Source organism: Tachyglossus aculeatus, chromosome 3 (genome assembly GCF_015852505.1).
Source record: "Tachyglossus aculeatus isolate mTacAcu1 chromosome 3, mTacAcu1.pri, whole genome shotgun sequence".
NCBI lineage: Eukaryota > Metazoa > Chordata > Mammalia > Monotremata > Tachyglossidae > Tachyglossus > Tachyglossus aculeatus.
In genome coordinates, this window is record NC_052068.1 from 27,723,434 (window position 1) to 27,742,311 (window position 18,878).

General features: G+C 42.0%; 1 protein-coding gene across 1 annotated transcript in view; it reads left to right on the plus strand.

The window, feature by feature from the left end:
- The window catches only part of KAT6B (lysine acetyltransferase 6B), a 346,051-nt gene that overhangs the window by 168,063 nt on the left and 159,110 nt on the right, over positions 1-18,878 (plus strand). The window contains 1 exon segment of the mRNA XM_038743525.1: positions 10,384-10,492. Within this exon segment, the coding sequence (XP_038599453.1) occupies positions 10,384-10,492 (109 nt within the window).

Genomic DNA, 18,878 nt, shown 5'->3' on the forward strand with positions numbered 1-18,878 from the left:
AGGGACTGTCTCTATGTGATGCCAATTTGTACTTCCCAAGCGCTTAGTACAGTGCTCTGCACATAGTAAGCGCTCAATAAATACGATTGATTGATTGATTGATTGCTGTGGGGAGGGGAAGGAGGTAAGGTGTTGGGGATGGAGAGGGGGACGAGGGGGAGTCCCTACCAACCTACCCAACAACGGGCTCACAGTCTAGAAGGGGGAGACAGACAACAAAACAAGTGGACAGGTGTCAATGCCATCACAATAAATAGAATTGTAGCTGTATACACATCATTAATAAAATAAAGAGTAATAATAATAATAATAATGATGACATTTATTAAGCACTTACTATGTGCAAAGCACTGTTCTAAGCGCTTGGGAGGTTACAAGGTGATCAGGTTGTCCCACATGGGGCTCACAGTCTTTATCCCCATTTTACAGATGAGGTAAGTGAGGCCCAGAGAAGTTAAGTGACTTGCCTTGAGTCACACAGCTGACAAGTGACAGAGCCGGGATTTGAACCCATGACCTCTGACTACAAAGCCCTGGCTCTTTCCACTGAGCCACACTGCTCCTCAAAATAAATAAATGCATAAATAAATAATAAATAAATAAATAATGTAATATGTACAAATATACCCAGGTGCTCTGGGGACGGGAAGGGGGTAGGGCAGAGGGAGGGAGTGGGGACGATAGGGAAGGGAGGAGGAGCAGAGGAAAAGGGGGAAGGCCTCCTGGAGGAGGTGAGCTCTCAGTAGGGCTTTGAAGGGGGGAAGAGAGCTAGTTTGGGTTCTAATCCTGGCTCTCCCACATGTCTACTGTGTGACCTCACCTGTATAGAGAAGCAGCGTGGCTCAGTGGAAAGAGCCCGGGCTTTGGAGTCAGAGGTCATGGGTTCGAATCCCGACTCTGCCACATGTCAGCTGTGTGATCTTGGGCAAGTCACTTAACTTCTCTGGGCCTCAGTTCCCTCATCTGTAAAATGGGGATGAAGACTGTGAGCCCCACGTGGGACAACCTGATCACCCTGTATCCTCCCCGGTGCTTAGAACAGTGCTTTGCACATAGTAAGTGCTTAACAAATGCCATTATTATCATTATCATTATTATATATGTATATATGTCTGTACATATTTATTACTCTGTTTATTTATTTTACTTGTACATATCTATTCTATTTATTTTATTTTGTTAGCATGTTTGGTCTTGTTCCCTGTCTCCCCCTTTTAGACTGTGAGCCCGCTGTTGGGTAGGGACTGTCTCTCTATGTTGCCAGCTTGTACTTCCCAAGCGCTTAGTACAGTGCTCTGCATGCAGTAAGCGCTCAATAAATACGATTGATTGATTGATTGGCCTAGGGCCAACCACTTAACTTCTCTGGCCCTCAGTTACCTTATCTGTAAAATGGGGATTAAAAGTGTGAGCCCCGTGTGGGACAGGGACTGTGTCCAACCTGCTTAACTTGCACCTACTCCAATGCTTAGAACAGTGCTTGGCACATAGTAAGCATTTTGGCAAGTACTATTATTATTATTATTATTATTAATCTTCCAAGTGATTGTTTATTGATCAATCATCAGTGGTATTGATTGAGCCCTTACTGTATGCAGAGCACTGTACTAAACTGAAAAAGGTTTTATCTGGTCTGATTGGAAGTAATCCTGGGGGCCATTAGCACTCATCGTTATAAAAGGTTCATTGCCTCCAAGTGACAATTTTTTTTATTACTTAGAAACTGTTCGACTGAAGCTAGCCAACAGAGCTTTGAATGCTCAGTAATTTAAAGAACAGGTAAAAGATTTATAGATCAGTGTGTGGCAGTTATCTTTAAAGTAAGTGGTTGAAGCAATAAGTCAATATCATAAGGTTCACTGTATATATGTATATATGGTTGTACATATTTATTACTCTATTTATTTATTTATTTATTTATTTATTTATTTTACTTGTACATTTCTGTCCTACTTATTTTATTTTGTTGGTATGTTTGGTTCTGTTCTCTGTCTCCCCCTTTTAGACTGTGAGCCCACTGTTGGGTAGGGACTGTTTCTATGTGATGCCAATTTGTACTTCCCAAGCGCTTAGTACAGTGTTCTGCACATAGTAAGCGCTCAATAAATACGATTGATTGATTGATTGATTGAAACCTAGCGTGAAATGCCGATACTTGCACCTACTCCAACGCTTAGAACAGTGCTTGGCACATAGTAAGCACTTGGCTAGTACTATTATTATTATTATTATTATTAATCTTCCAAGTGATTGTTTATTGATCAATCATCAGTGGTATTGATTGAGCCCTTACTGTATGCAGAGCACTGTACTAAACTGAAAAAGGTTTTATCTGGTCTGATTGGAAGTAATCCTGGGGGCCGTTAGCGCTCATCGTTATGAAAGGTTCATTGCCTCCAAATGACAATTTTTTATTACTTAGAAACTGTTCGACTGAAGCTAGCCAACAGAGCTTTGAATGCTCAGTAATTTAAAGAACAGGTAAAAGATTTATAGATCAGTGCGTGGCAGTTATCTTTAAAGTAAGTGGTTGAAGCAATAAGTATCATAAGGTTCACTGAAACCTAGCGTGAAATGCCGATACTTGCACCTACTCCAGCGCTTAGAACAGTGCTTGGCACATAGTAAGCACTTGGCTAGTGCTATCATTATTATTATTATTATTATTAATCTTCCAAGTGATTGTTTATTGATCAATCATCAGTGGTATTGATTGAGCCCTTACTGTATGCAGAGCACTGTACTAAACTGAAAAAGGTTTTATCTAGTCTGATTGGAAGTAATCCTGGGGGCCATTAGCGCTCATCGTTATGAAAGGTTCATTGCCTCCAAGTGACAATTTTTTTATTACTTAGAAACTGTTCGACTGAAGCTAGCCAACAGAGCTTTGAATGCTCAGTAATTTAAAGAACAGGTAAAAGATTTATAGATCAGTGCGTGGCAGTTATCTTTAAAGTAAGTGGTTGAAGCAATAAGTATCATAAGGTTCACTGAAACCTAGCGTGAAATGCCGATACTTGCACCTACTCCAACGCTTAGAGCAGTGCTTGGCACATAGTAAGCACTTGGCTAGTGCTATCATTATTATTATTATTATTAATCTTCCAAGTGATTGTTTATTGATCAATCATCAGTGGTATTGATTGAGCCCTTACTGTATGCAGAGCACTGTACTAAACTGAAAAAGGTTTTATCTAGTCTGATTGGAAGTAATCCTGGGGGCCATTAGCGCTCATCGTTATGAAAGGTTCATTGCCTCCAAGTGACAATTTTTTTATTACTTAGAAACTGTTCTACTGAAGCTAGCCAACAGAGCTTTGAATGCTCAGTAATTTAAAGAACAGGTAAAAGATTTATAGATCAGTGCGTGGCAGATATCTTTAAAGTAAGTGGTTGAAGCAATTAAGTCAGTATCATAAGGTTCACTGAAGCCTAGCGTGAAATGCCGATACTTGCACCTACTCCAATGCTTAGAACAGTGCTTGGCACATAGTAAGCACTTGGCTAGTACTATTATTATTATTATTATTATTATTATTATTAATCTTCCAAGTGATTGTTTATTGATCAATCATCAGTGGTATTGATTGAGCCCTTACTGTATGCAGAGCACTGTACTAAACTGAAAAAGGTTTTATCTGGTCTGATTGGAAGTAATCCTGGGGGCATTAGCGCTCATCGTTATGAAAGGTTCATTGCCTCCAAGTGACAATTTTGTATTACTTAGAAACTGTTCGACTGAAGCTAGCCAACAGGGCTTTGAATGCTCAGTAATTTAAAAAACAGGTAAAAGATTTATAGAGTAGTGCGTGGCAGTTATCTTTAAAGTAAGTGGTTGAAGCAATAAGTCAATATCATAAGGTTCACTGTATATATGTATATATGGTTGTACATATTTATTACTCTATTTATTTATTTATTTATTTATTTTACTTGTACATTTCTGTCCTACTTATTTTATTTTGTTGGTATGTTTGGTTCTGTTCTCTGTCTCCCCCTTTTAGACTGTGAGCCCACTGTTGGGTAGGGACTGTTTCTATGTGATGCCAATTTGTACTTCCCAAGCGCTTAGTACAGTGTTCTGCACATAGTAAGCGCTCAATAAATACGATTGATTGATTGATTGATTGAAACCTAGCGTGAAATGCCGATACTTGCACCTACTCCAACGCTTAGAACAGTGCTTGGCACATAGTAAGCACTTGGCTAGTACTATTATTATTATTATTATTATTAATCTTCCAAGTGATTGTTTATTGATCAATCATCAGTGGTATTGATTGAGCCCTTACTGTATGCAGAGCACTGTACTAAACTGAAAAAGGTTTTATCTGGTCTGATTGGAAGTAATCCAATAGTAATCCTGGGGGCCATTAGCGCTCATCGTTATGAAAGGTTCATTGCCTCCAAGTGACAATTTTTTTATTACTTAGAAAGTGTTAGACTGAAGCTAGCCAACAGAGCTTTGAATGCTCAGTAATTTAAAGAACAGGTAAAAGATTTATAGATCAGTGTGTGGCAGTTATCTTTAAAGTAAGTGGTTGAAGCAATAAGTCAATATCATAAGGTTCACTGAAGCCTAGCGTGAAATGCCGATACTTGCACCTACTCCAACGCTTAGAACAGTGCTTGGCACATAGTAAGCACTTGGCTAGTACTATTATTATTATTATTATTATTAATCTTCCAAGTGATTGTTTATTGATCAATCATCAGTGGTATTGATTGAGCCCTTACTGTATGCAGAGCACTGTACTAAACTGAAAAAGGTTTTATCTGGTCTGATTGGAAGTAATCCTGGGGGCCGTTAGCGCTCATCGTTATGAAAGGTTCATTGCCTCCAAATGACAATTTTTTATTACTTAGAAACTGTTCGACTGAAGCTAGCCAACAGAGCTTTGAATGCTCAGTAATTTAAAGAACAGGTAAAAGATTTATAGATCAGTGCGTGGCAGTTATCTTTAAAGTAAGTGGTTGAAGCAATAAGTATCATAAGGTTCACTGAAACCTAGCGTGAAATGCCGATACTTGCACCTACTCCAGCGCTTAGAACAGTGCTTGGCACATAGTAAGCACTTGGCTAGTGCTATTATTATTATTATTATTATTAATCTTCCAAGTGATTGTTTATTGATCAATCATCAGTGGTATTGATTGAGCCCTTACTGTATGCAGAGCACTGTACTAAACTGAAAAAGGTTTTATCTAGTCTGATTGGAAGTAATCCTGGGGGCCATTAGCGCTCATCGTTATGAAAGGTTCATTGCCTCCAAGTGACAATTTTTTTATTACTTAGAAACTGTTCTACTGAAGCTAGCCAACAGAGCTTTGAATGCTCAGTAATTTAAAAAACAGGTAAAAGATTTATAGAGTAGTGCGTGGCAGTTATCTTTAAAGTAAGTGGTTGAAGCAATAAGTCAGTATCATAAGGTTCACTGAAACCTAGCGTGAAATGCCGATATCTGCGGGCTTTCTGTCATATTGAGGCTGGTCGAGTCCATCCGTCTTTCCGGACTTGAACTATTAGCAACCTTTGTCCTTTACTTAACCTTTAGTTAAAAACCAGAAAATGAGCGTGGCTATTGGCCGGTAGCCACGACTTCCCTTAGCAAAAAATATTCATCGGGGAAGGATAAATTGAAGTGCGGATTTTGGATTGATTTCACTGCATGAATGTGTGATATTTTGTAAATTATTTATCAGTGGTAGGGTGTCAGAAATGACTCGAGCGTTGTTGCAGCCAAATGAAAGCGGTAATCTTATTAGTGCCCAGGCTGCGTCTTAGCTAAAATTTATCAGGGGAATGCTGTCACTTTAAAATTGGATTGTTCTTTTAATTGCTATTAAGGAACCAAAATGTTCCCAAGGTATTACAACTGAACAGTTGCACGTAATAACTATGGATCCTCAATTACACAGCACTGATTATCTGGCATTTTAAAAACTGTGGCAAGGATCAGTGACCAATTTGCAGTAGCTTTTTTTTTTTCCCCTCCCACAGCAGACAATGCCTCACTGTACCAAGGTGAGTGCTTTTCAGTTGCTGCATTAAAAATGGACACCGAAGTGCAAATTCAGCTAAAAATAAGAGAGGTACAAGGGAAATCTTCCCTTTATTTTTGAAACATGTTCAAAATATATAAATAATAATAATAATAATGGCATTTGTAAAGCACTTACTGTGTGCAGAGCACTGTTCTAAGTGCTGGGGGGGGGATACAAGGTGATCAAGTTGTCCCACGGGGGGCTCACAGTCATAATCCCCATTTTACAGATGAGGTAACTGAGGCTCAGAGAAGTTAAGTGGTTTACCCAAGGTCACACAGCAGACATGTGGTGGAGCCGGGATTCGAACCCATGACCTCTGACTCCAAAGCCCGGGCTCTTTCCACTGAGCCACGCTCCTTCTCATAAATGCATATAAATGCATTAAAGAGTTTTCCTTAGGTTTGAAGGCGTTGATGCTAGTGACCTAATCCATGGCTGGGTGTCACTGAGACAATCTCTGGACATTTGGCCTTAAATAATAATAATAACAGGAATAATGGCATTTGTTAAGGACTTAATACGTGCCAGGCACTGTACTAAGCGCTGGATAGATGCAAGATAATCGCGTTGGACACAGTCCCTGTCCCCCATAGGGCTCGCATGAAAATGGCATGTTCCTAAAAATACAGTAATGCACTTTTTTTGGCCTTTACTGTTGGGTAGGGACTGTCTCTATATGTTGCCAACTTGTACTTCCCAAGTGCTTAGTACAGTGCTCTGCACACAGTAAGTGCTCAATAAATACGATTGATTTGTTGATTAGAGTGAGGCTTGGACATTAGACATTTTTTTACTCTATTTTTTTACTCTAATTTATTTGTACATATCTATTCTATTTATTTTATTTTGTTAGTATGTTTGGTCTCTGTCTCCCCCTTTTAGACTGTGAGCCCACTGTTAGGTAGGGACTGTCTCTAGATGTTGCCAATTTGTACTTCCCAAGCGCTTAGTACAGTGCTCTGCACATAGTAAGCGCTCAATAAATACGATTGATGATGATGATGATGATGATGATTAGTGTTTAAGAAGGGAGACTTAATACGTGCCACGCATTGTACTAAGCGCTGGATAGATGCAAGATAATCGCGTTGGACACAGTCCCTGTCCCCCATAGGGCTCGCATGAAAATGGCATGTTCCTAAAAATACAGTAATGCACTTTTTTTGGCCTCTTGCCATTAGAGGGAGGCTTGGACATTAGTGTTTAAGAAGGGAGAAATGTATGATTTTTTTTCCCCCTGGTATTTGTTAAGCGCTTATAATGTGCCAGGCACTGTGCTAAGCACTGGGATACATAATAAGGTAATAAGGTTGGTCACAGTCCGTGTCCCACGTGGGGCTCACGGATTTCAACGTCATTTTACAGGTGAGGTAACCATCTCAAGTGAAGTGAAATGCCCAAGGACACACAGCAGACAAGTGGCTTGATACTCGACCGCCATTTCTCTATATATCTTTAAATCCTGTTGCTTCCCCGTCCCTGTAAAGGGGCCTGAAAATCTACCGCTTTCACATGTCTTTCCTGCACTTATCGTAGTTATTATTGTCCATAATTCACCGTACTTTAATCATGCGAATCTTTCCTTACGTGACAGTCACCAGCCCTCCTCCCCACCCCCGCCAACCCGTTCTTTGTCCGTCAGCCTGGGCGGGGGTGGGAATTACTATCCTTGAGAAGCGGCGTGGCTCAGTGGAAAGAGCCCGGGCTTTGGAGTCAGAGGTCATGGGTTCAAATCCCGGCCCTGCCACTTGTCAGCTGTGGGACTTGGGGCAAGTCACTTCACTTCTCTGTGCCTCAGTTTCCTCATCTGTAAAATGGGGATTAAGACTGTGAGCCCCACGTGGACACCCTGATCACCTTGTGAACTCCCCAGCGCTTAGAACAGTGCTTTGCACATAGTAAGTGCTTAATAAACACCATTATTATTATTATTATTATTATTGTACTTGTCCTCAGCATTTAGCTACCGTATCCTGTCCTCAGTAAGTGCTCAAAAAATACTACTGAATGAATGAATGAATGAATGAATGCTGGGAGAAAGAAATAGAGAATACGTGTGGAAGTGTGCATTGTTCAAAGTCGTTTTTCTATAGACGGTAGTCACATGTTGGCCAGTGGGCCAATTTTTCTTGTTGGCTTTATAATGATAATAATAATAATAATAATAATAATAATAATAATGATAGCATTTATTGAGCGCTTACTATGTGCAAAGCACTGTTCTAAGCGCTGGGAGGATACAAGGTGATGAGGTTGTCCCACGTGGGACTCACAGTCTTCATCCCCATTTTACAGATGAGGGAACTGAGGCCCAGAGAAGTGAAGTGACTTGCCCAAAGTCACACAGCTGACAATTGGCGGAGCCGGGGTTTGAACCCATGACCTCTGACTCCAAAGCCCGGGCTCTTTCCCACTGAGCCACGCTGCTTCTCTAAATTGGTAACTGACCTGATTTTTTCCTGGGATTAGGGAGATGGGGACAATCAATCAATCGTATTTACTGAGCACTTACTGTGTGCCGAGCACTGTACTAAGCACTTGGGAAGTACAAATTGGCAACATCTAGAGACAGTCCCTACCCAACAGTGGGCTCACAGTCTAAAAGGGGGAGACAGAGAACAAAACCGAACATATTAGCAAAATAAAATAAATAGAATAGATATGTACAAGTAAAATAAATAGAGTAATAGATATGTACAGACATATATACATATATACAGGTGCTGTGGGGAAGGGAAGGAGGGAAGTTGGGGGGGATGGAGAGGGGGGCGAGGGGGATAGGAAGGAAGGGGCTCAGTCTGGGAAGGCCTTCTGGAGGAGGTGAGCTCTCAGTAGGGCAAGAGCAACCCACCTTTCTTTGGAGGAGTGCGATGCTAAGTGGACCCCATTTTCAAAGTTAATATTTTCAATTCTTGGTTAGCGCTGCCTCCATCATTCCCTCCATGAGGTAGCTATTATTTTCTGCTCATTGTAGCAGGGGATTCAATAAAGCACATTTAAATGGACTTAAGTTAGACTGAGAACCCCCGATTAACTTGTACCTACTCCAGCACTTGGAGCGGCGCTTGGCACATAGTGAGCGCTTAACAGATACCATTATTATAATTATAATCTGTCGTTACCTCCGTGCTGTCTCATTATCCAGCAGGCAGTTGCCAACTCTCTGTAAATTAATGGGTCATCTGAATAAATGAGCCAAAGTTGGTCTTGTCAGGAGAGCCCATAGTGATATTTCTGTAACAGTGAGATTTTTTAGACAGTCTAATTTTTTAGACTGTGAGCCCACTGTTGGGTAGGGACCGTCTCTACATGTTGCCAACTTGTACTTCCCAAGCGCTTAATACAGTGCTCTGCACACAGTAGGCGCTCAATAAATACGATTGATTGATTGATTGTAACCATAGATACAGTGGCACCGGAAGGCTTCAGGGTGCCATTCTTCCCAGTTATTCTGACAACAGCTACGACAGGTAGCGTGGAGCAACAGCATGGCCAAGCGGAAAGAACCCAGGCTTGGGAGTCAGAAGGACCTGGGTTCTAATCCCGGCACTGCCATTTGTCTGCTGTGAGATCTTGGGCAAGTTACTTGACCTCTCTGTGCCTCAGTTCCCTCACCTGCCAAATAGAGATTCAATTCCTGTTCTCCCTCTTACTTAGTCTGTGAGCCCCACGTGGGACCTGATGATCTTGTATCTATCTCAGCGCTTAGTGCAGTGCTTGAACATAGTAAATGCTTAACAAAAAATGCAATTATAATTATTTTCATTATTATTATTATTATTATTGTTATTATTATATTACAGCTGGGTGAATTCATGGGAGGTTGGCAACCCTGCCAGCAGATAGTCTGGCTGCTGAACACTGAGATTTCAGGGAATTTTGAATAATTCTCCCGGAATGTATGATTTATCTAAGACAAGTGATATCTTGTCTTAAAAGGAATTTCTTAAAAGGAATCAACTCTATGCCGTCCTGTGGGCTCTTCTTAAAGGTGTTGTAGAAAAACGTGAGGTGATACCTTGTGCAGAACTCATTTAAAATGATTCTAAACCACCTTGTGGGCTTTTCTTAAACGCGTTGAATGAAAATGTTAGGTAATACCTTGTGCAGAACTTAATTTAAAATAATTGTAAGGGTTTAGCATTTTATAATTAGCAAGTTAGTGTGTTTTCTGCTTTTGCGATTTGCTGTCTGCGGGCTGCTTAGCAAACGAGTTGAGTTCCTTCCTAAAGGCAGGCTTGAGAAGAAAATTTACATGTGTGTTGCTTTTTACAATTTGAAGTGAAAAATTTCTAAATGAGAAAACTAACCAGTTGGGGTTTAATTTTATTCTAGCCTCGAGCTGATCCCATTCCAATATGTAGCTTCTGTTTGGGGACTAAAGAATCAAATCGTGAGAAAAAACCCGAAGAGCTCCTTTCTTGTGCAGACTGTGGCAGTAGTGGTAAGTTAACACACTTGTGAGCTTGAGTAATACTGTCAATTGAACTCTGTGGTGGCTGCAATTCCAAATCCGATCAAGGCCTCTCATTATTCCAAGTATTTGAGCACTAAAATTGAAAGGAAAAAAAAAAACCGTGGGGAAACAGGACGGGGGAAGATCAAATCGACTGCCCTCTCACTCAAAAAGTAACCACGTCCTAGGGCTTATTCAGATCATGCAGTTAAACTGTAAGCTCCTCGAGGGCAGGGATCATGTACTTCACTCCCTCAAGCGCTTAATATAGTGTGCTGCAAAAAGTAAGCACCAAGAAACACCATTTATTGATTGAGTGATGATGTACACGTAGATGAATGTTACATTTTACTAGTAAATGAATTAAAGATGTTTGCTACTTCGATTTTACCCCCGTCTTAGGATGTTTCTATTTGACCATTTCCCCTAACGCCTTCTCGTTGCCCTTTCTGCTAGAAGTGAATGGAAAGTTTTGATTTATTTTTCTTAATGGTCTCCCCTGAGGAGACCGAAGGCCTTGACTAGAGAAAGCTGAACAAAAGTCATCATCAATCGTATTTATTGAGCGCTTACTATGAGCAGAGCACTGTACTAAGCGCTTAAGTACTAAGTCCATTCGATACTGTCATTTTATGGCTTAGTGTATTGGACCACTGCTCTGCCAAGGTACAAAATAGGGCAGCGCCCGCCAACATGAATGCGAGCAACTCATGGAGGAGGGAAGCAGTGTGGCCTAGTGGATAGAGCCCGGGCCTGGGAATCAGAAGGACTTGGGTGACCTGGGGGTTACTATGTGCCAAGCACTGTTCTAAGCACTGGGGTAGGTACTAGTTAATCAGATTGGACGCAGTACCTGTCCCCCACGGGGTTCACACTCTTAATCCCTGTTTTATAGATGAGGTAACTGAGGCCCAGAGAAGCGAAGTGACTTGCCCGACATCACACAGCAGACATAATAATAATAATGATGATGGTATTTGTGAAGCGCTTACTATGTGCGAAGCAGTCTTCTAAGCGCTGGGGTAGATACAAGTAATCAGGTTGTCCCACGTGGGGCTCACAGTCTTAATCCCCATTTTACTGATGAGGGAACTGAGGCACAGAGAAGTTAAGCGACTTGCCCAAAGTCACACAGCTGACAAGTGGTGGAGCCGGGATTAGAACCCACGACCTCTGACTCCCAAGCCTGTGCTCTTACCGCTAAGCCACGCTGCTTCTCACTTAACTTTTTTAGACTGCGAGCCCACTGTTGGGCAGGGACCGTCTCTATATGTTGCCAACTTGTACTTCCCAAGCGCTTAGTACAGTGCTGTGCACACAGTAAGCGCTCAATAAGTACGATTGATTGATTAACTTCTCTTTGCCTCAGTTCCCTCGTTTGTAAAGCGGATTAAGACTGTTAGCCCCGTGTGGGAAATGGACTGTGCCCAACCTGAGTGCCTTGTCTCTACTCCAGCGCTTCGAACGGTGCTTTGCACATAGTAAGCGCTGAGCAAAGGCCATCATTATTATCACTCCAGTTTACTATAGTGTTTGGCACATAATAAATTCTTTTCTTTATGGAAGAAGCAACATAAAGGCAACATTAGGTTTCCATAATTAGCTCTCTTCCTCCCTTCAAGGCCCTGCTGAGAGCTCACCTCCTCCAGGAGGCCTTCCCAAACTGAGCCCCTTCCTTCCTCTCCCCCTCGTCCCCCCTCCATCCCCCCATCTTACCTCCTTCCCTTCCCCACAGCACCTGTATATATGTATATATGTTTGTATATATTTATCACTCTATTTATTTATTTTATTTGTACATATCTATTCTGTTTATTTTATTTTGTTGGTATGTTTGGTTTTGTTCTCTGTCTCCCCCTTTTAGACTGTGAGCCCACTGTTGGGTAGGGACTGTCTCTATATGTTGCCAATTTGTACTTCCCAAGCGCTTAGTACAGTGCTCTGCACATAGTAAGCGCTCAATAAATACGATTGATGATGATGATGATTAGGTTTCCATAACCCCATAATACTTATAATCCGGAGATATGTTCGACACTTCACTGACATATCCCAGAATTTGTAAGCTCTGTTCTCAACAGAGAAGCAGGGTGAACTGGTGGAAAGAGTACAAGCCTGGGAATTCATTCATTCATTCATTCAGTCGTATTTATTGAGCGCTCACTGTGTGCAGAGCACTGTACTAAGCGCCTGGGAAGTACAAGTCGGCAACATCTAGAGACGGTCCCTACCCAACAGCGGGCTTTCAGTCTAGAAGGGGGAGACAGCCAACAAAACAAAATCCAGAAACGGCATTGCCTAGTGAAAAAGGCATGGATGGGCCCAAGAGTCAGAAGACCTGGGTTCTAATCCCAGTTCTTGCCGTGTGCCCTTGGACGAGTCACTTGACTTTTCTGCGCCTGTTTCCTCAACTGTAAAATGGGGATTAAGTCCTACTCCCTCCTACCTAGACTGTGCGCTCCAACTGGAACAGGGACCGTGTCCAACGTGATTCACTTCATCATCATCATCAATCGTATTTATTGAGCGCTTACTATGTGCAGAGCACTGTACTAAGCGCTTGGGAAGTACAAATTGGCAACATATAGAGACAGTCCCTACCCAACAGTGGGCTCACAGTCTATTACCCCAGTGCTTAGGACTCTACTGCTTAACAGACACCCTAACGGTGGTGTTTAATTATTCTTTTCATTATCACTATTACTTCTGCCCGAAGTGGCCCAGTGCTGTGCACACAGTAAGCGCTCAATAAATACGACTGAATTGAATGAAGCGTCACCAGAGGACCCGGTTTCCAATCCCGGCTCTGATGCCTATCTCCTGGGTGACCTTGGGCAAGTCAGTTTACTTCTCCATTCCTCCGTTCCCTCATCTGTAAAAAGGGATTAGAGGCCCATGTGGAACATGGACTTTATCCTACCTGATTAGCCTGTTTCTACCCCGTGCCAAGTTCGCTCTACCATTAAATAACAAATACCATTAAAAAAAAAAATCGAAAAGCAAAACCCAGAAAACATTGCATCCAATTGGTGCAGGTAAGTCGATTCTCTCCTTTCCTCATCCTATCCATTCCTCTTGGGAGTTACTTTATGGTGCCCTTCACTTTCTATGAGGTGAATTGTACTGCTAAGTCATTTTTTAGCCACTACAATAACTACCTCCGCCCCTCTTCTCCCCCACCCCACTTTTTATTTCCCAGTCCGGTTGTGGGGATGGAGGAGATGATGACTGATTGGGATGAGGTGGGCAGGGAGTGGGTAGTGGTGGCTTTGGGAGGGCACTGCCTCCCTTCCATCCCTGCCATGTCTCCCTGATCTGCTTAGTCCAGTGCTTAGAACAGTGCTTTGCACATCCCCCTCGTCCCCCTCTCCATCCCCCCATCTTACCTCCTTCCCTTCCCCGCAGCACCTGTATATATGTATATATGGTTGTATATATTTATTACTCTATTTATTTTACTCGTACATTTCTATCCTATTTATTTCATTTTGTTGGTATGTTTGGTTCTGTTCTCTGTCTCCCCCTTTTAGACTGTGAGCCCACTGGTGGGTAGGGACTGTCTCTGTGTGTTGCCAATTTGTACTTCCCAAGCGCTTAGTACAGTGCTCTGCACATAGTAAGCGCTCAATAAATGCGATTGATTGATTGATTGATTGCTTTGCACACAGTAAGCGCTTAATAAATGCCATTATTATTATTATTATGATGATGGGAACCTCCCCAGCGCTTAGAACAGTGCTTTGCACATAGTAAGTGCTTAATAAATGCCATTATTATTATTATTATTATTATTATTATTGTAACCTCCCCAGCGCTTAGAACGGTGCTTTGCACAGAGTAAGCGCCAAATAAATATGAGTGAATGAACGCCCTTGCCTTTGTCTCTGCAGCTCAGGTCAAGGGGAGGAAATGGGCTGCCGGCCACTAAGTGCCTTATTGGGCCCACAGTCTAGATGCCCTAGAGCGTATTTAAAATCATGTCCCACTGTTGCCATATCCGTACGCACTTTTCTTCCTTAGTCCCATCATAATCTACTATATGGTGACAGTAATCCAAAATGATTTTGTAAAGAAAATAATTTTTCAGCAGAGCTCGAAGGCAAATATAGCCAGTGTTGCTCTCGTGGCTGAAAAAGGCTGTAGGATCTCCTCCTCACACCCGGGGAGCCAGAATGGTATCCCGGAAACTAGTGCTATTGCAACCTGTTGTGGAGGAAATTGGGCCAAGTAATGAGTGACAGTCGACATTGTCAGCTGTGTGACTTTGGGCAAGTCACTTAGCTTCTCTGGGCCTCAGTTACCTCCTCTGTAAAATGGGGATAATGACTGTGAGCCTCCCATGGGACAACCTGATCACCTTGTAACCTCCCCAGTGCTTAGAACAGTGCTTTGCAAATAGTAAGCACTTAATAAATGCCATTATTATTATTATTATTATTATTATTATTATTATTATTATTGTAACCTCCCCAGCGCTTAGAACAGTGCTTTGCACATAGTAAGCGCTTAATAAATGCCATTATTATTATTATTATTATTATTATTGTAACCTCCCCGGCGCTTAGAACAGTGCTTTGCACATAGTAAGCGCTTAATAAATGCCATTATTATTATTATTATTATTATTATTGTAACCTCCCCAGCGCTTAGAACAGTTTCTTTGCAAATAGTAAGCACTTAATAAATGCCATTATTATTATTATTATTATTATTATTATTATTATTATTATTATTATTATTGTAACCTCCCCAGCGCTTAGAACAGTGCTTTGCACATAGTAAGCGCTTAATAAATGCCATTATTATTATTATTATTATTCTTGTTGTAACCTCCCCAGCGCTTAGAACAGTGCTTTGCACATAGTAAGCGCTTAATAAATGCCATTATTATTATTATTATTATTATTGTAACCTCCCCAGCGCGTAGAACAGTGCTTTGCACATAGTAAGCGCTTAATAAATGCCATTATTATTATTATTATTATTATTGTAACCTCCCCAGCGCTTAGAACAGTGCTTTGCACATAGTAAGCGCTTAATAAATGCCATTATTACTATTATTATTATTATAATTATTGTAACCTCCCCAGCGCTTAGAACAGTGCTTTGCACATAGTAAGCGCTTAATAAATGCCATTATTATTATTATTATTATTATTATCAGGGGAAGAGATGGCGATAGCTGTCACAGTGGCCACCAAAGGGCTAGGAAACCATCGCAAAGCACAGCTCAACGCGTAGGGGCCTCCAAAAATTCCCCGCTATAAGGGAGGTTGGGATAAACCTTAGGAAGCAGCATGGCGTAGTGACCTGGGAATCAGAAGGTCATGGGTTCTAATCCTGGCTCTGCATGTCTCAGTGGGAAAAGCCCGGGCTTTGGAGTCAGAGGTCATGGGTTCGAATCCCGGCTCCGCCACATGTCTGCTGTGTGACCTTGGGCAAGTCACTTCACTTCTCTGAGCCTCGGTTACCTCATCTGTAAAATGGGGATTAAGACTGTGAGCCCCACGTGGGACAACCCGGTCACTTTGTATCCCCCCCAAGCGCTTAGAACAGTGCTTTGCACATAGTAAGCACTTAGCAAATGCCAACATTATTATTATTATTGTCTGCTGTGTGACCTTGGGCAAGTCACGTCACTTCTCTGACCTCAGTTCCCTCTTCTGTAAAACGGAGATTGAGACCAACAAGTTGTTGGTGACTTGTACTTCCCAAGCGCTTAGTACAGTGCTCTGCACAGGGTAAGCTCTCAATAAATACGGCTGAATGAATGAATGCGACTGTGAGCCCCGTGCAGGACAGGGACTGCGCCCAGCCCGATCTCCTTGTATCCGCCCCAGCGCTTACTACAGTGCCTGGCACATAGCAAGCGCTTAACTACTACCGTCACTATTATTATTATTATTATTATGATTATTATTATTATTATTATTATTATAGACCAGAAGAGCGGGATGGGTGTGGGATGGGATGGGCTTGAAAGGCGCTTGGGAAGAGGGAAGGGCAGGGCGAGGGGAGCAGCGAGCTTCCCAAGGAGGGACGGAGAAGGGGTTGGACCAAGGCTCCAGGACCAGGGAGAGAAACGTAGGAATAACGGGAAGTTCCCAGTCGTCTCCTGCCCTCCTGAAGCTCCATTCATTCATTCAATCATATTTATTGAGCGCTTACTGTGTGCAGAGCACTGTACTAAGCGCTTGGGAAGTACAGGTTGGCAACGTATAGAGACGGTCCCTACCCAACAGTGGGCTCACAGTCTAGAAGGGGGAGACAGAGAACAAAACAAAACCTATTAACAAAGCAAAATAAATAGAATATGTACAAGTAAAATAGAGTAATAACTACATACAAACATACATACATTATATACAGGTGCTGTGGGGAAGGGAAGGAGGTAAGGCGGGGGGATGGAGAAGGGGAGGAGGGGTATTTTTGTATTTCTCAGACGCTCAGTACAATCCATAGCACCCTGTGGGTGCTCAGTTGATAATAATAATAATAATAATAATTTTGGTATTTTTTAAGCACTTACTATGTGCAAAGCACTGTTCTAAGCGCTGGGGGGATACAAGGTGATCAGGTTGTCCCACCTGGGGCTCCCAGTCTTCATCCCCATTTTCCAGACGAGGGAACTGAGGCCCAGAGAAGTGAAGTGACTTGCCCCAAGTCACACAGCTGACAAGTGGCGGGGCCGGGATTTGACCCATGACCTCTGACTCCAAAGATAACGATGATAATAGACTGTGAGCCCAATGTTGGGTAAGGACTGTCTCTATATGTTGCCAATTTGTACTTCCCAAGCGCTTAGTACAGTGCTCTGCACATAGTAAGCGCTCAATAAATATGATTGATTGATTGATTAATAGTATTGATAATGTCACCACTATTAATCTGTGGTATTTATTGAGCACTCACTGTGGGCAGAGCACTGTACTTGGCGCTCCAGGCGGCAAGGGGCCCAGCCCTCTGGGACGACACGGGCGGTTTAGCCCCGGTAAGCTCGTCGAGGGCAGGGAATGTGTTTGCCGATTGTATTGTGCTCTCCCAAGTACTCAGTATAGTGCTCAGTCCGTACGATGGAATGAATGAATGAACAGTGCTTTCTGAGACGCACGCTTGGCCGCCCAGCCCAGGGAAAGTCACTGAGCAGTTGAGTAACCGCATCACCATCATCATCATCATCATCAATCGTATTTATTGAGCGCTTACTGTGTGCAGAGCACTGTACTAAGCGCTTGGGAAGTCCAAATCGGCAACATATAGAGACAGTCCCTACCCAACAGTGGGCTCGCAGTCTAAAAGAGCGGGCTCACAGTCTAAAAGAACTTCAACCGCATCATCTTAGGGTTAGGGTATGAGATTCCTTTTTGCTCTGTTATAGGTTTTTTGTTTTAATCAATCAATCAATGGTATTTATTGAGCGGTTGCTGTCTATGGAGCATTCATTCAGTCAGTCAGTCGTATTTATTAAGCGCTTACTGTGCGCAAAGCACTGTACTAAGCTCTTGGGAGGGTACATTATAGCATCAATCAATCAATCAATCAATCGTATTTACGGAGCGCTTACTGCGTGCAGAGCACTGTACTAAGTGCTTGGGAAGTACAAGTCGGCAACATATAGAGATGTATATATGTTGCCAATTTGTACTTCCCAAGCGCTTAGTACAGTGCCCTGCACATAGTAAGCGCTCAATAAATACGATTGATGATGATAGAGACAGTCCCTACCCAACAGCGGGCTCACAGTCTAGAAGGGGGAGACAGACGTTAGGATAAATAAATAGATAGGTAAATAACATCCCTGCCCACAACGAGCTCCCAGTCTAGAGGGGGAGACAGACGTTAATATAAATAAATAGATAGGTAAATAAATAAATAAATTACAGACATATACAGATACAGATATAAAGAACAGTGCTTTGCACATAGTAAGCGCTTAATAAATGCTATAATAATAATAAATAATAATAATATAATATAATCATTATATATTATTATATATTATTATATATACTATTATTATATATAGATAATAATATATAATATATTATAATATATTGTAATTATAATTATTATTAATATATACGGATGTGCTGTGGGGATGGGAGGAAGGATGACTGAAGGAGCAAGTAAGAGCAATGCTGAAGGGATGGGAGAAGAGGAGAGGAGGGCGTAGTCAGGGAAGACTTCTTGGAGGAGATGTGCCTTCAATAAGGTTTTGAAGTCGGGGAGAACAATTATCAGTCTGATATGAAGAGGGAGGACATTCCAGGCCAGAGGTAGGATGTGGGTGAGAGGTCGGTGGCGAGATAGATGAGATCAAGGTACAGTGAGAAGGTTAGCACTAGGGGAGTGAAGTGTGCGTGCTGGGATGTAG